Source organism: Thermobia domestica, chromosome 14, assembly GCF_964235325.1.
Source record: "Thermobia domestica chromosome 14, izTheDome1.hap1.1, whole genome shotgun sequence".
Taxonomy (NCBI): Eukaryota; Metazoa; Arthropoda; class Insecta; order Zygentoma; family Lepismatidae; genus Thermobia; species Thermobia domestica.
In genome coordinates, this window is record NC_137467.1 from 11,267,118 (window position 1) to 11,285,353 (window position 18,236).

The 18,236-nt window shown below is 35.7% G+C and overlaps 1 protein-coding gene across 1 annotated transcript in view; it reads left to right on the top strand.

Annotated features, from left to right (window-relative positions):
• Positions 1-18,236, top strand: part of LOC145669522 (RIB43A-like with coiled-coils protein 2) — a 48,924-nt gene that overhangs the window by 11,004 nt on the left and 19,684 nt on the right. Inside the window, exon 4 of the mRNA XM_081737701.1 lies at positions 251-491. Within this exon, the coding sequence (XP_081593827.1) occupies positions 251-491 (241 nt within the window). The remainder of the gene's footprint in view (positions 1-250; positions 492-18,236) is intronic.

Consider the following 18,236-nt stretch of genomic DNA (forward strand, 5'->3'; position numbering starts at 1 on the left):
CCGTTTTCTCCCACTTTTTCATTCCACTAATTCCTCCATCATCATTCTCTTGCCTTAATCATCCGTCTCCCTTAGCCTAAAGGACATAGACGAGGGACGTTAAACTGTAATATTTCAATTCGTTCCTTTCCACAAACGTTTTTCTTGATATTGATTCACCTTTCAAAAAAATTAGAATCTAAGATAATTATTTTATTTTCAAGCATGTTTCATAATAATCAATTGCTGTAATAATAATACTAATTTACAGGTTTGTCGGCGAGGATCCAGACAGAGGAACTCGGTTGAAAATTCAAAAGCAGCAGCAGAAAGCGTGGTTGGAACAACAGATAGCAGAACGTCGAGCTGCAGACGCTGAGCGACGGAAAGCGGAGGAAGCGTATTCTCAGATGATGCTAGCCTGTGATAAAAGAGCTGCAGACATGGACAGAGCCGAGAAAGCTTGTCAGAAAGCCCTCAATCAAGCTATATCGGATTATAATAAGGCACTGGTAAGAGAGTATAGTTTAGTCAAGTTGATTCCAAATATTAATAATAAGTAGACGCTGGAAAGTGTCACTAATTTATTTATTTCTCAAGTAAAAATAAAGCATTAGGAAACATAGTTAAAACTAGCAGAATGCCCGTTCTTCGCACAGGAAGAATACGTTTCATTTTGGACATAAAGGATACCAAAACTGTCACCAATCAACTAAAGAACCCCTAAAACTATGAATTCGACACTAATATCGATAATTTTCAATTATTTTGACAAGTCACCAACCATTCTTAGGAGTACTAATGGGGACTAAATACCTAGGTAAGGATTTAAACGACATCGGAACTGTCACTGTTTATCTCAGCGACTCAGAAAACTATGGATTCGACACTAATATCGGTCATTTTCGATCATTTTTATATGTCTCTTTCTCCCCTCCCCTACGTAGTACCGTCAAAGTGAAATGATCCCAGGCCCGAACCTCATCTATGTTGAAAATTTAATCGAAATCGATCGGGTGGTTCAAGAGTAATTAAGTCACAAACATAGTCACTTTCATTTATATATATATATATATATAGATAGATAGATATGTAATGAATTATTACACTAATTAATATTGCAAGGCTCTGTACACCCACAAATACTATGAACACGTTGTTTTCACGATTTGTAAATAAATAATGACAGACGACAGGAGAAAACCACACCTGCTGCAAGAGATGAAGAGGACATGGAGAACCACGAAGAACTCCTACAACCCCTCCATAGGTTCTTCCACCAAAGGATAGCTATAAAACAACACATGAACACCAAAAAAGTCCCTGTACTGAGCTATAAAACAACACATGAACACCAAAAAAGTCCCTGTACTGATCACATAACATACAATACCTACTCCTGAGGCCGCTTTGAGCTTCGGAGACTTAATCTATAATACGTACTCCCGAGGCCACTTTGAGCTACAGAGACTTAACGTACGATACCTACTCCCGATGCCGCTTTAGGCTACAGAGACTTAACTTACAATACCTACTTCCAAGGCCGCTTTGGGCTGCAGAGATTTAACCTACAATACATATTCCCGAGATCGCTTTCGGCTACGGAGACTTAACCTACAATATCTACTCCCGAGGCTGCTTTGGCCTACAAAACTTAATCTACAATATCTACTCCCGAGGCCGCTTTAGGCTACGGAGACAACCTGCAATATTTACTCTTGAGGCCGCTTTAGGCTACGGAGACTTAACCTACAATACCTACTCCTGAGGCCGCTTTAGGCCACGGAGACTTAACCTACAATACCTACTCCCGAGGGCGCTTTGGGCTACGGAGACTTAACCTATAATACCTATCCTCGAGGCTGCTTTGGCCTACGGAGGCTTAACCTAGAATACCTATTCCCGAGGGCGCTTTAGGCTACGGAGACTTAACCTAGAATATCTACTCCTGAGGCCGCTTCAGGCTACGGAGACTTAACCTAGAATATCTACCCCTAAGGGCGCTTTGGGCTACGGACACTTGACCTAGAATACCTACTCGTGAGGGCGCTTTGGGTTACGGAGACTTAACCTAGAATACCTACTCCTGAGGCCGCTTCAGGCTACGGAGACTTAACCTAGAATACCTTCTCCTGAGGGCGCTTTGGGCTACGAAGACTTGACCTAGAAAACCTACTCGTGAGGGCGCTTTGGGCTACGGAGACTTGACCTAGAATACCTATCCCCGAGGCTGCTTTGGTCTAAGAAGACACATCCCGTCTGAGGCCGCTTTGGGCTAGGACACCATCCTATCAACCCGAAGCAACATAATATACTGAAAACACTTATTTTAAAATAATTACAGACGTAGAGAAGATCTGTAATTGGAACTTTGTATAATAATTAAATATAATATTTTGTAATGAAAGGTGAAGGGCTAAAGTCCTGTGTACTTTTAACTCTACCTATAGAATATTACATGGTGAAGGCGCCGGGCACTGTTATATTTAATGGTTATATAAAGCACTGATAAGTGCGTTCAGTTTACCCGCGTGTATAGTGAGTAACATTACATATAAGGATTGCCCAAGTAAAGAGAAGACAGACGGTAGCGGCGTTGTAATATGTTTGGTGCCCCCGTAATCAACGTGGGGGAATATGTTTGGTAACAGATGGTGCACTGTGATTTCCAGTTTGCACCATCGTCTGCTGTCTATTGTTTCACCAGTTGAGGAAAATTTTTAGCGCGGTCGAATGCATTGTGAATTCCTCCAGATCTGCGCAAAGAGCTTTATCCAATTTCTTCACAAAAAAAAGTGGGCATGCTTAAGAAATTTTTAGAGTAGCAGTTTCTTCCAGGCTTACCCCTCCAACCGAAATCTGCCAACTGCCCCTCCTTCGGAGCAACGGTAAATTACATGTAAGCCAAATACCCTTCTTGGAGCAGTTCATTTACTAGTGTCCCAGTGCTACCCCTTCACATTTTGATTTTACCCTCCCGGAGAAAATTTTCTGAAAGAAATCCTGTGCAGGAGGCTTAAACAGGTCATCAAAAACAAGCGCAGAGGTAAGCTCCCGAACAGGATACTGCTGTTCCAGAACAATGCAAGGCTACATGTAGTCAAGAAGATCTTTTGACCTGTTGAAAAGATGTCGGTGGGAAGTATTCAGATGTTCTCCTATCCTCAGTACAGCTCTGATACAAATATGATGCATCATTACGCGCTTATCACAGGCATTCACTTCAATGTGTGAATTAATTGTTTGAGTTAAGTTGATTTTAGTTTAGCGTCCCTTTTAGCAGCAAGGCTATATGAGACGTGGACCTATTGATTAACGTGAAATCCGAACCACATGTGCTCCCCCCGGGAATCGAACCCGGGTCTCCCGCGCCAAAGGCGCGTACGTTAACCACTTACCCACGAATGAGCTCAAATTAATTGTTTAATTTGGCAATTATTTAGGAAGTTAAATTTAAAACTTTATTTTTAGAATTTTCAGTATATTGTTTATGGACATATATACAGATAATTATATTGTATTTTACACAGCTGGCAGTTGATTGAAGAACATGTAGCGGGCAGAGGATGTTCTTGAAATGTATTGAAAGCCCGATCCTGAAAAAAAAAAAAAAAAAAGAATAAAATTTTATAATGATGACAGTTATAGGTATTCCGTCATTATTAGCAGATCACTTGCCGCAACTGAGAAGCTTGCGACTCCTTCGCCCTGTCCCTCTTTTCCCTGCTACCATACCCTCTAGTACGTTCCTCACGATACAGTTCTTTTTTTAGCCAATGTCTCAGCCACTTTCTCTTCCTCTTCTCAATGACATCTAAAACTGTCCCTCACCATTTCTAACACCCTCCTATTCATTTGGTGCTCGACCCAACTAATTCTCTTCATTCTTCTCCACGCCCACATTTTGAAAATTTCCAGTCATTTTTACGTAATGTCCATGATTCTGCCCTATACAATACAATACTCCACACGAAGCATTTTATGAGTCTTTTTCCCAGCTCTTTATTCAAGGTCCCACAAATAGTATTTTCTTTCTCTTAAAGGCTTTTTTCGCCATTCCTATCCTCGCTTTTATTTCACGTTTACACTTCATATTATCACCAATAATACTACCCAGGTATCAAAAACTAGTCACCTGCTCTATTTTCTCTCTTCCGGTTTTTATATTTAACACCGACCGATTCGTTCCAATCACTATGGCTTTTGTCTTTCTAACATTCATTTTGAATTGGGTGCATTGAAATAAATAAAAAGAAAACTAAGTAAGTTTAATTTAAACTACAAAAGTTCTAAATTTTAGCCTTGGAAGTATCCCTATCCACAATTTGTGAGCAATTTAATTTGTTTACTGCTTCAGGAATACCATTTAATTGAATTTTATGTAATAACGTTGGAATTAACAGTGTTCACTTTACAGTTAATACATTTTGTCGCTCGTTAAAATATATTTATTACTAAGTAAATTTTGCAGTCTTTGGTTTTGGTAAGAAATATGGCTGTGATCAATGCGCAACAGTAAAGAGGAGTGAACCGGGAAAGAATTTCTTTCCCAGAGCCAAAAGAAATCCAATCTAACATCGATAATTATAGTATATCGTCTCTAAGATTCCTAACCATAAGCATATAATTTTTGTGTGCATACCAATTAATGAAATTAACGTATAAATTCAATTCATAAGATGATAGTAAATTGATTTTGCCGGTAGTAGAACTTGCTGAAACAAAAGCTTACATATGATACCATTTGAGAAGTATGACTAAGGAATGACGATCTGTGATTTGCCTCGGAAAATCGCTGCTGAAGTCTTGTTATGTTAATACTGATTTCTATGATGTGGTTCAAAACAGTGTTTAAGTACTGTTTACTACAGGGAAATACGAATGTCTTTGGAAAAGATAGCTGGTTAATTGTATGACCACGAATGCAACTTACAGGATCCTATGCAAACTTTTTTTCCGTCGTATTAAAGATTTGACTCACACTTCTTCTAGTTCAATTGTTTATTATTGAATTAATCTTTGTAACCTTCCATTTCTTGTTTATAGTCATTCTTTGCAGTCTTGTATTTAATGTTTATAGTTAGATTATTCTTTGTAATATTTCTTTTCTTTTTATGGTTATTCTTTACAGTCCTCTACTTCTTCTTTGTAGCTAAATTATTCTTTGTAATCTTACATTTCTTTTTATGAATGTTCTTTGTAATCTTTCCTTTCTTTTTATGGTTATTCTTTGTAGTGTTCTATTTCTTCTTTCTAGTTAAATTATTCTTTGCAGTCTTTCATTTCTTCTTTATACTTATTCTTTGTAGTCTTCCATTTCTTGTTTGTAGTTATTCTTTGAAGTCTTCTATTTCTTGTTTATAGTTAGATTATTCTTTGTAATCTTCCATTTTTATGGTTATTCTTTACAGTCCTCTATCTCTTCTTCGTAGTTCAATTATTCTTTGTAATCTTATATTTCTTTTTATGGATATTCTTTGTAATCTCTCCTTTCTTTTTATGGTTATTCTTTGCAGTGTTCTATTTCTTCTTTATAGTTAAATTATTCTTTGCAGTCTTCCATTTCTTCTTTATATTTATTCTTTGTAGTCTTCCATTTCTTGTTTGTAGTTATTCTTTGAAGTCTTCTATTTCTTGTTTATAGTTAGATTATTCTTTGTAATCTTCCATTTTTATGGTTATTCTTTACAGTCCTCTATCTCTTCTTCGTAGTTCAATTATTCTTTGTAATCTTATATTTCTTTTTATGGATATTCTTTGTAATCTTTCCTTTCTTTTTATGGTTATTCTTTGCAGTGTTCTATTTCTTCTTTATAGTTAAATTATTCTTTGTAGTCTTTCATTTCTTCTTTATACTTATTCTTTGTAGTCTTCCATTTCTTGTTTGTAGTTATTCTTTGAAGTCTTCTATTTCTTGTTTATAGTTAGATTATTCTTTGTAATCTTCCATTTTTATGGTTATTCTTTAGAGTTCTCTATCTCTTCTTTGTAGTTCAATTATTCTTTGTAATCTTATATTTCTTTTTATGGATATTCTTTGTAATCTTTCCTTTCTTTTTATGGTTATTCTTTGCAGTGTTCTATTTCTTCTTTATAGTTAAATTATTCTTTGTAGTCTTTCATTTCTTCTTTATACTTATTCTTTGTAGTCTTCCATTTCTTGTTTGTAGTTATTCTTTGAAGTCTTCTATTTCTTGTTTATAGTTAGATTATTCTTTGTAATCTTCCATTTTTATGGTTATTCTTTACAGTCCTCTATCTCTTCTTTGCAGTTCAATTATTCTTTGTAATCGTATATTTCTTTTTATGGATATTCTTTGTAATCTTTCCTTTCTTTTTATGGTTATTCTTTGCAGTGTTCTATTTCTTCTTTGTAGTTAAATTATTCTTTATATTCTTCCATTTCTTATTTATGGTACTTTTTTGTAGTTCGATTTGTTGTTTATAGTTAAATTATACTTTGCAATTTTCTATTTCTTGTTTATATTTAAATTATTCTTTGTAGTCTTCCATTTCTTTTTATAGTTATTCTTTGTAATTTTTACTTATTTATACGGAGTGATTCTTTTAAAACTCAGATTTAATTTGGATCTAGAATTTCTAACTGAAATCCGTTTTTCATGCGGTTTGTGGCAAATAATTAAATAAAGATGGAAGATTTATGGGACTATGTTTACTGGTTTAAATTCATCCGGGGTAGTATCAGCCACACCTCAAGAAAAAAAGCAAATATTCGCCAGTGTACCTTGCAATTGGAATGAGGTTTTGGATTTTTGAAGCGAAATTGCAGAATACACATTAAGTGTTAGTGAGAATACAAATTAAGTGTTAGCGGTAACATCCAAAAATCCCATGTTGAATAGGTACAGACGGAGAGATTTCTTGGGCGACCAAAGGAGTCGATAAATGGCATTTTCCACAAGAGCTTCCTACAGGGTCCGATGCTTCCCTGTCTCACCCAGAAGTGATCCTGTTTCTTCCAATTTATTCACGAGCGACCATAGGTATAATATGTTAGTATCTGGAGCAAAAACGGGAAGCAAATTTGTTTCTAAATGAGCTTCGCGAAGCAACAACAAATACCGTTTACCAAAAGCTTTTAACGGTAAACTCATGTTGCTCCAAAAAGTACACTATTCTCACTGTGTCCCGATTATACTCACACAGTAGCACAGAATTGTACAGCGCAATTCCCAATACAACGGCCCAGTTTCCTATTTCTTATTCTTATTGACCTTGGCGAGGTTTCTATGTACGAAGAAAACTCAAGTCTTCACACTGCACCGCACTTGACTCCAATTGTAAGGCGAATATTTGCGGTTTTTCTTAAGGCGTGGCCGATATTACCTCGGATGAATTTAAACCAGTAGAGATGGTCCCATAACTTTCCCATCCTTCCTTGATCATTTGCCACAAACCGCATGAAAATCGGACTTCTGTTAGAAATTTTAGACCCAAATGAAGTCCGTGAGTTTAAAAAAAATATATTCTTTGTAGTTTTCCATTCTTTGTTTAAGGTTACTCTATGCAGTTTTCTATTTCTTGTATCTAGTTCTTTGTAGTCTTCCATTTCTTTTCATATGGTTATTCTTTGTCAGTCTATTTTGTTTATAGTTAAATTATTCTTTGTCATCTTCCAGTTCTTATTTATGGTTCTCTGTAATTCTAATTTTTTGTTTCTAGTTAAATATTTTTTTTTTGTAATCTTCCATTTTTGTTTATGGTTATTCTTTGTAGTCGTATTTTTTCCACTTCTTATGTATGGTTATTCCGTTTAGTTCTGTATTTTGTTTATAATTATTTTGTGTAAATGTTCATTTCTTGTTTATATTAAAATATTATTTACAGTCTTCCCTTTTTTATGAGACATCCTTTTTTTCAGTTATTCTTTATATCATCATATTGAAAACCGTGTCACTATAAAACTAGAATTTTGTAGTAAAATCATAATATAAAAGTAAAGTAATCAGAAAGTAGATATATACATTACTTCTATCCTTTATATCTGAGGCATAGCACATTATTTAGCTGCCCTATTCTCCTTTTCTTTTCCTTCAAACCCTAGCGGATATTTTTCCAATAGATATATAATCAGAGGTATACGAGCCTAGCCAACTTTATCACTGCTATTGTATTGGTCAAGTATGATCTGTCAGGAAAGTAAATGTACACCTATTTTTCGAGTCTGGCATTCCTGCGCTCCATCCGTGGAGAGTATGAGAATTAAATCAATCAAATGTTTACTGAGGGGCAAAAAGAAAAGCTTAATCTGAATAAGACATTGCAGAGGGGCACAAGCTGTGAATACGAATAGTGCATTGTGTAAATAAAGAACGACACCGAAAGAGAAAGCCAGAAACAGCTGTTAAACTTACAAAAAAAGAGTAAAAATTGTCGAAGTGGGAACATAAAACACAAATACAAAAAATACGCCGACAACTAAACGGTCAGCATGCCATTATCTTGGTGTAGTGGTTACGGTGCTGGCTTACAAATGCAAAGGACGCAAGTTCGAATCCTCGGCAAGGACATTTTAAAAAAATTTTGTTAATAATACATACAACTCATGAGAGATGGTAAAAGAGGTCGTATTTAGTTTTTCGTAGCAATTATTATTGGTAATGTTTAGTACTGATAATACTTTTTGTCTTTGCGTATTGCTTTTGTTCTTGTCTTCATTTCCAAAGAGAAGAATAACCGAACAAATGCCACCAAAATTCCTCATATTTTGAATGTAAACGCCATTTGCAATTAGTAAAGAATAAAAATTGAACGTTCCGAAGTAGCTGCAAAAAGTAAAAGGAAAAACATGGAAGTCGACCATACTCATGGTTACTAAAAATACAATTTCTACATGCCTTACACCTCCCGACCACGTTTCTACGTTAGCAAGTAAGAGGCTCGTGTTTAGGTTACGCTCGTCAATACGTTTTGCAAAGGGGCCCGGTTTAGCTCTGAGCACCACAGGTGCGAGAAGGGAGAAAAACACTTTTTCTCTCTCCCTCTGTGTGTCTACTTATCTATCTATTTGTATATATATAACGCTATTTGTGAATGCCATAACCACCCTAATTTTCAGCGGATTGAGACGAAACTTGGCACAAACATTAATTGTTGAAATATCTTGATGAGTTCGTTAACCAGAATAATCAGATGAAAATGTTCAAAATGGTGGCCCTTCAAACTCTTAAAAAGTTCCAAGGGAACCAAATTTCGCTCATAAATAGGTATTCAGAAAGTTTGAATAAATTTTCCTCTTTTACTGAAATATTTGTGTGCAGAAACTTATTGAAATATTGGACCCGATTAATCGCCTAAAGAAGGTTCACGCCGTTTCGCTACGGTCAGGTTTTTTTTTTTTTTTTTTTTTTTTTTTTTTTTTGCAGGAGGGGGTTATTTTCCTATCGGAACAAGATGATTGTTAGTGATGATATGAAATTACACATTGAAAGTGAAGTAACTTGTGTAACGTATTATTTGAAAGAATAATATAATAAATGTGCATTTCTCTAACACAGAGAACTGTAAATCATGTATTTCGAGTTCGGAAGCCTGAATGGCGAGGAGTGTTATTTGATTTGCTTTTTAGTAACACATTGCATTGCAAATAAAGGTAGGCACCATTAGTGGTAAGTAAAATAATAATAATAATAATAATAATAATAATAATAATAATAATAGGTGTTGTGGCAAGGTAATATCTTAATCAATTCTTCTTCAAACGTAATGATTGTAACGCCATATCTCCCTTACAAACAAAATATTAGCAATTTATATCGAGAGAACGAGAAACTGTAGAGCGATGGGAGCAACGTTGGACAGTATGCACTCATAGTACTCAGAAAAGTAAGCGATTTCAATGCAAAATGAACGAAGAGTCATTGTCATGGGTACTCATGGGGCCACGGCAGAGCCCTCTTTAGGCAAAGTGTCAATAACTTATATCGAGAGGTGATACTGGGATGGGACCAACTTTGGACACCGTGGACCCATCAAGCGCATCGAAAAAATAGGGGGGGGGGGCAGCCAGCCTTACTTAATTCCACATAATAATATAAAATTATGTTGTCGAAATACACACACGAGTTAGCTACTAATATTTCATATCATTATTATTATTATTATTATTATTATCGACAGCGTCTTTTCATTACGTGTGCGTGTTTGACATGAAGCCAAAGAGAAGATCCATCATTCGTAGAAAGAATAATAGTCAGTTACTTTAACTGTGAACGACAGCAAAAAATACGAAGAGTGGACTACCTGTAGCGTAAAGAAGCAATATTTTCTCTCAAATGGATAAAAAATCAAGCCAAGATTAATTCGAACTCGCATGGACGGCGCGAAAAGCCAGTGCTTTGTCCACTTTTTTTTTAACTGACTCACTGAACGTGTTTCAGTAACTTACTTATTGCTAATTTTACTTGCTTCTCTCGTTTAACTTGCTTTTTCTAATAACTTATAACGACAGAGACACGAACACAGAAACATCGAGAACAGTTAAAAATCATAGATGCTCTCCCGCCGGGAATCGAACCCGGAACCCCATACACCAAAGGCGCACGTGCTAGCGACTAGACCAGCGGGAAGGGCACCACTCTCTCCCTGTGTCGTTAGGGATTACGACCACTGTCTTGCCAGCTATCACTTCTGTGGGTTGTATACTATGATCACATGTTTCTTCTCTGCTGCAAGAGTAAAACCTACATTATATGTAATACATGAGGTATTTAGACCTACATGCTCTTCATATAATATAATAAAAGGGTCATGCTGGGAATAAGAAAAAGAACATTCCTTGGACAAAACGGAAACTATTGGCATCAGAAATATTTATCTACGAGGCATGCGCAGTAGTATATTTCAGAATAGTTACTGTTTTGTTCAGTAAACGAAGAAAGGGGTATAAAAAAGCAAATATGTCGCGTCAACGAGATCGACCAGATTTGACAGGGGCGGAAGCAGATGTATAGTAATACAACAACTTCGCTCAGTTGATACGAGCCGAGCCGGTTGATATCACTACCCGAGTTGGTCTTCTGCTTGGGCTCAAGAATTCGACCGTTCAGGTCTCAGCCTTAATTTTAAGAACTACAGTATAATTTTAAGTACTATTTATACAAGAAAAATACCTTTGACTCGACTCGGATTGAACTCGAGTCGAGTCGAATTTTGGCTCGACTCCTGCTCATCCCTATTCGTATTTGTATTTTGTTTCCACTTCAACAATTTCTACTCTTTTTTTTCTTCGTTTACCTATTGTTTCTGGATTTCTCTGTCGGTGTCGTCCTTTATTAACACCATGCACTATTCTTATTCCCAGCTTGTGACCCGCTTCAATGTCTTATTCAGTTTAGGCTTTTCTCCTTACATTGACTTGACATGTGATTGATTTAATTCTCACTTTCCGCGCACGACCGATGAAAATGTTTTATTATTATTATTATTATTATTATTATTATTATTATTATTATTATTATTATTATTATTATACTATTGAACTTGCACGGCGAAATTACTGTATAATACGATATCATTTCAGTAATTTTATTCCATTGTATGTTATTTAATTTATTAATGGGCACTCAATTGTCTCCAGATCAACGAATAAATTAACTACGGCATGCACTTTGGTGGAAATATCATTACATGAACATGTTTGGAACGAACCAATAATCTTATTGCAATGATATTTCCACCAAAGTGCATGCCGTAGTTAATTTATTCGTTGATCTGGAGACAATTTAGGGCCCATTAATAAACTAAATAACATACAATGGAGTAAAATTACAGAAATGATATCGTATTATACAGTAATTTCACCGTGCAAGTTCAATAGTATAATAATAATAATAATAAATAATTTTCATCGGTCGTGCGCGGAAAGTGAGAATTAAATCAATCACATGTGAAGTCAATGTAAGAAGAAAAGCCTAAACTGAATAAGACATTGAAGCGGGTCACAAGCTGGGAATAAGAATAGTGCACGGTGTAAATAAAGGACGACACCGAAAGAGAAATCCAGAAACAGCAGGTAAAAGAGAAAAAAGAGTAGACATTGTTGAAGTGGAAACATAAAATCCAAACACGAATAGGGATGAGCACAAGTCGAGCCAAAATTCAATTCAACTCGAGTACAATTTGAGTCGAGTCAAAGGTAATTTTCTTGAATTGAGTTCCGAGCCAAGTCGCTGTTTTCGAGGTCTAGTTTCGAGTTGAGTTGAGTTTGATAATGGCTCTCTCGCTCGTTCAGCTCGTTTTAACTCGTTTTGAAATATTGGCCTGATCAGACTGGAAAGCAAAAGCCATGAGAAATGTAAGCAGTAATGTGGAATACTTTTAGTGTTGCTCACGACAGAGGTGCGTCTCATCTCGTAATTTTAGTGCATCTCGTGGGGCAATTTTAGTGTATCTCGTCTCGTCTAGATAACGAGAAGACAAGAGTATTATTATTATTATTATTATTATTATTATTATTATTATTATTATTATTATTATTATTATTATTATTATTATTATTATTATTACGAGACAGCCTCAAATGTCGTAATCACCAATATAAGTATATACTGTAGTTCTTAAAATCAAGGCTGAGATCTGCACGGTCGAATTCTTGAGCCCAAGCAGAAGACCAACTCGGGTAGTGATATCAACCGGCTCGGCTCGTATCAAGTGAGCGAACAGCTCGAGTCGGCTCGGTTGGGATGAGCCGATGACCCGAGCCGGCTTAGTTGGAACAAGCCATCGACTCAGCTCAATTGAGCCGATGGCTCGAGCTTTCTCGGTTGGGATGGGTCACCTACTCGGCTCATGTGAACCGGTTCGAGCCAGCTAAGTTGAAACTAGTTCATCAGCACGTTTCGACTCAGCTCAACTAAGCCGATGGCTCAAATCGGCTCGGTGTGGTGAGCTGTTGGCTCGGCTCACTTCTCGATTCGGTTCGATATTGAATGAGCTCTAAGCCGAGCCGTTGAGAAGCCCAAACCCGGTCCCAGCTGTTTTCAATATGTTTGGATGAAGCCTATAACTTTTAACAATTTTTTGCTCGAGCCCGAATACTTGCCCCTTCGGAACTCAAACCCAGAACGTGACCGATGTCCTTGCCTCCTGAAGACTTCCAGACGACCGAGATCGACAGTCAATTAGCTTTTACTATTCAGATACAAACCGTATATCTTTTAAAGATTATACATGGAGTTGATATAATAATAATAATAATAATAATAATAATAATAATAATAATAATAATAATAATAATAATAATAATAATAATAATAATAATAATAATAATAATAATAGTTTTAAACTTGCCCCGAAATTTGGCAAAACTTACTTAAAAGTAGAGATTTCGGGGAAAGGGTTCCGTACCTTCAAGACACACCTCTGCAACTACCAACATTTTAAACTAGAACCTTTTATTGAAGTTTCATGTAGAAAGTATGTTTTGAGGAAAATAACTGTAATAAATATAACTGAATATCACGCGACAGTAAGGCATATAATAAACTAATTTTTAGAATATGCAGAGGTAAATATAAAAGCTTTGCTACAAAAATACATACACAGAGCATAATTCAATGAGCTCTGAAATACAATGTAACGAAATAGCCTATGAGATTCAGTCTACAGAGCAATTGTTACTTAAAGAATGGACATACACTATTTCGAGAATCGAGACAAGACGGGAAATGTTTACGATACTTTTCGTCTCGTCTCGATTCTCATCTCCAAAGAGAGACGAAAATTTTGATTTAGCCCTGACCCGTCTCGAATGTAAAATGTTAATTCTCATGTTATTTTATTTGTTTTAGAAACGAGATGAGAAACTCCTCTTCTCGTGAGCAACATTAAACCAAACCGAAATATTCTTTCCAAATGTCACGTTTCTCCTTGTAATGGTATGACCTGAGCGATAATTTAGCTTCTAGCTTTTAATCTTCTACGAGATAATAATAATTATTATTATTACTATTATTATTCCTGAAGATTTGATAGTTCAAGTATTGAAACATCCGAGTATTCAAATATCTGAATATAATAAAACGTATGTTATCGCTGATCAATCGCCATCAAAAATTCTAAAGTAAGAAAAAAAATTGCAACGTGCATTCGCAGAAGCACCTTGACCACTGAACCGCGATCGCTACGCGGTAAACGATCCGTCTTTAGTCTGGTTACGTTAGGTTTCTTTGTCTCCGCTTGCAAACTTGTATGTTATATTTTTCGATTCAAAATGTCTTTCGTATTTCTTTTATGAAGTCGGCAAAGTTTATATTAATAACTTGAGTTTTTCTTAAACCACTGGTTCACAAGTTCGTTCTTTCTCCACACGAAACTACAAATATGACAGATTGAATTCTCATACTCCCCATTTCTTTCAAAGCAGTCGCCATTACCTGGTCAAAGACTTATTTCCGCCACGATTCATATTAACCAAAATAAATTCATTTTTCGGAAGCGGAACTTTCACTTTCCGGATTTCGCAAAATTATGGAATTCAGTTATACTCCGGAATTCAGAAAAATTTCGGAACTCGGAAAGAATGCGGAATTTAGAAAATTCCGGAATTGAGAAAACTCCGACTTTCGAAAAAATCCGGATTTTCCGAATTCCGGAATGTTAACGAAATCAGAAATTTCTAAATTCCGGATTTTTCCGAATTCCGAAATTATTACAAAATTGGAATTTTCCGAATTCCGGAATTTGTCCGGCTTTACTTTCGGGAGTCCGAAAACTAATAATTCCGGAACGGGCTATCCCTAGTTTATACACAACCTTTCAGAACACTAAGCTAGTAGCTGTCTACAAACAAACAAGTAATGCAAAACATGTTGTATATTGCAATACGTCATGTATTAAAATCCGACACCATGACCCTTTTATTACATTATATGAAGAGCATGTAGGTCTAAATATCTCATGTATTACATATAATGTAGGTTTTACTCTTCCAGCAAAGAAGAAACATGTGATCATAGTATACAACCCACAGAATTGATAGCTGGCAATACAGTGGTCGTAATCCCTAACGACACAGGAAATGAGCGTTGCCATCGCCGCTGATCTAGAGGCTAGCACGTGAGCCTTGGGTGTATGGAGTCTCGGGTTCGATTCTCGGCGGGAGAGCATCTATCATTTTTAACTGTTCTCGATGTTTCTGTGTTCGTGTCCCTGTCGTTATAAGTTATTAGAAAAAGCAAGTTAAACGAGCGAAGCAAGTAAAATTAGCAATAAGTAAGTTACTGAAACGCGTTCGGTGAGTCAGTTAAAAAAATAGTGGACAAAGCACTGGCTTTTCGCGCCGTCCATGCGAGTTCGAATCAATTTCGGCTTGATATTTTATCCATTTGAGAGAAAGTATTGTTTCTTTTCGCTACAGGATGGATTTTCTCTTTGGTTTCATGTCAAACATGCTCACGTAATGAAAAGACGCGTAGATAATAATAATAATAATAATAATAATAATAATAATAATAATAATAATAATAATAATAATAATAATAATATGAAATATTAGTAGCTAACTCGTGTGTGTATTTCGACAACATAATTTTATATTATTATGTGGAATTAAGTAAGGCTGGCTGGCGCCCCCCCCCTATTTTTTTCGATGCGCTTGATGGGTCCACGGTGTCCAAAGTTGGTCCCATCCCAGTATCACCTCTCGATATAAGTTATTGACACTTTGCCTAAAGAGGGCTCTGCCGTGGCCCCATGAGTACCCATGACAATGACTCTTCGTTCATTTTGCATTGAAATCGCTTACTTTTCTGAGTACTATGAGTGCATACTGTCCAACGTTGCTCCCATCGCTCTACAGTTTCTCGTTCTCTCGATATAAATTGCTAATATTTTGTTTGTAAGGGAGATATGGCGTTACAATCATTACGTTTGAAGAAGAATTGATTAAGATATTACCTTGCCACAACACCTATTATTATTATTATTATTATTATTATTATTATTATTATTATTATTATTATTATTATTATTATTATTATTATTATTATTATTATTTTACTTACCACTAATGGTGCCTACCTTTATTTGCAATGCAATATGTTACTAAAAAGCAAATCAAATAACACTCCTCGCCATTCAGGCTTCCGAACTCGAAATACATGATTTACAGTTCTCTGTGTTAGAGAAATGCACATTTATTATATTATTCTTTCAAATAATACGTTACACAAGTTACTTCACTTTCAATGTGTAATTTCATATCATCACTAACAATCATCTTGTTCCGATAGGAAAATAACCCCCTCCTGCAAAAAAAAAAAAAAAAAAAAACTGACCGTAGCGAAACGGCGTGAACCTTCTTTAGGCGATTAATCGGGTCCAATATTTCAATAAGTTTCTGCACACAAATATTTCAGTAAAAGAGGAAAATTTATTCAAACTTTCTGAATACCTATTTATGAGCGAAATTTGGTTCCCTTGGAACTTTTTAAGAGTTTGAAGGGCCACCATTTTGAACATTTTCATCTGATTATTCTGGTTAACGAACTCATCAAGATATTTCAACAATTAATGTTTGTGCCAAGTTTCGTCTCAATCCGCTGAAAATTAGGGTGGTTATGGCATTCACAAATAGCGTTATATATATACAAATAGATAGATAAGTAGACACACAGAGGGAGAGAGAAAAAGTGTTTTTCTCCCTTCTCGCACCTGTGGTGCTCAGAGCTAAACCGGGCCCCTTTGCAAAACGTATTGACGAGCGTAACCTAAACACGAGCCTCTTACTTGCTAACGTAGAAACGTGGTCGGGAGGTGTAAGGCATGTAGAAATTGTATTTTTAGTAACCATGAGTATGGTCGACTTCCATGTTTTTCCTTTTACTTTTTGCAGCTACTTCGGAACGTTCAATTTTTATTCTTTACTAATTGCAAATGGCGTTTACATTCAAAATATGAGGAATTTTGGTGGCATTTGTTCGGTTATTCTTCTCTTTGGAAATGAAGACAAGAACAAAAGCAATACGCAAAGACAAAAAGTATTATCAGTACTAAACATTACCAATAATAATTGCTACGAAAAACTAAATACGACCTCTTTTACCATCTCTCATGAGTTGTATGTATTATTAACAAAAATTTTTTAAAATGTCCTTGCCGAGGATTCGAACTTGCGTCCTTTGCATTTGTAAGCCAGCACCGTAACCACTACACCAAGATAATGGCATGCTGACCGTTTAGTTGTCGGCGTATTTGTTGTATTTGTGTTTTATGTTCCCACTTCGACAATTTTTACTCTTTTTTTGTAAGTTTAACAGCTGTTTCTGGCTTTCTCTTTCGGTGTCGTCCTTTATTTACACAATGCACTATTCGTATTCACAGCTTGTGCCCCTCTGCAATGTCTTATTCAGATTAAGCTTTTCTTTTTGCCCCTCAGTAAACATTTGATTGATTTAATTCTCATACTCTCCACGGATGGAGCGCAGGAATGCCAGACTCGAAAAATAGGTGTACATTTACTTTCCTGACAGATCATACTATATATGGCGTATCGTACTTTATGATTCAGAGACTTGGGCATTACGGAAGTTAGAGAAGAAATATTTAGAGAGCTTGAAAATGTGATGTTGGAGGAAAATGAAGAAGATAAAATGGATAGAAAGAGTAACAAAAAAGATGTTTTAAAACGGATAGGAGAGAAGAGAACGCTTTTGGCCACCATACTTCGTAGAAAGGCCAATTGGATTGGCCACATCTTGCGAAGAAATTGCCTTCTTCATACCACCACAGAAGGAAAGATGGAAGAAAAGCGAGGAATAACACAAGGGATCGATGATTTGAAAAATAGAAGAAAATATTGGGATTTAAAAGAGGAAGCTGAAAATCAAGAAACATGGAAGAAACATTTGCAAGCCCAAACTCAAAATTAAGAAGAGAAAAACCCTCATTAGTCCCAGGACCTGCCAAAAGGCAGAATACTTAATAATAATGTTTATTTTTGTGCCATGAACAGCCTAACGGCAAAAATACAGCACTTTATCAGACAAGATGAACACATATTGCATACAATGTAAGCTACATACTAAAACATAAAAGATAAAATAATAACGGATTAATAATCCCATGTCAAATTAACACCAAATATTTTTAGTCTCAGAATAGATACATCGTCATAAATGCTAAAAATAATATTTGTCAAGTTCTAAAATTCATGCTTCTATACTGATAAAAATAAATTAAACTAAATTAAAAAAATTAGTCAGTCTTCTTCAAATTACAGATTTCGGATTCAAAGA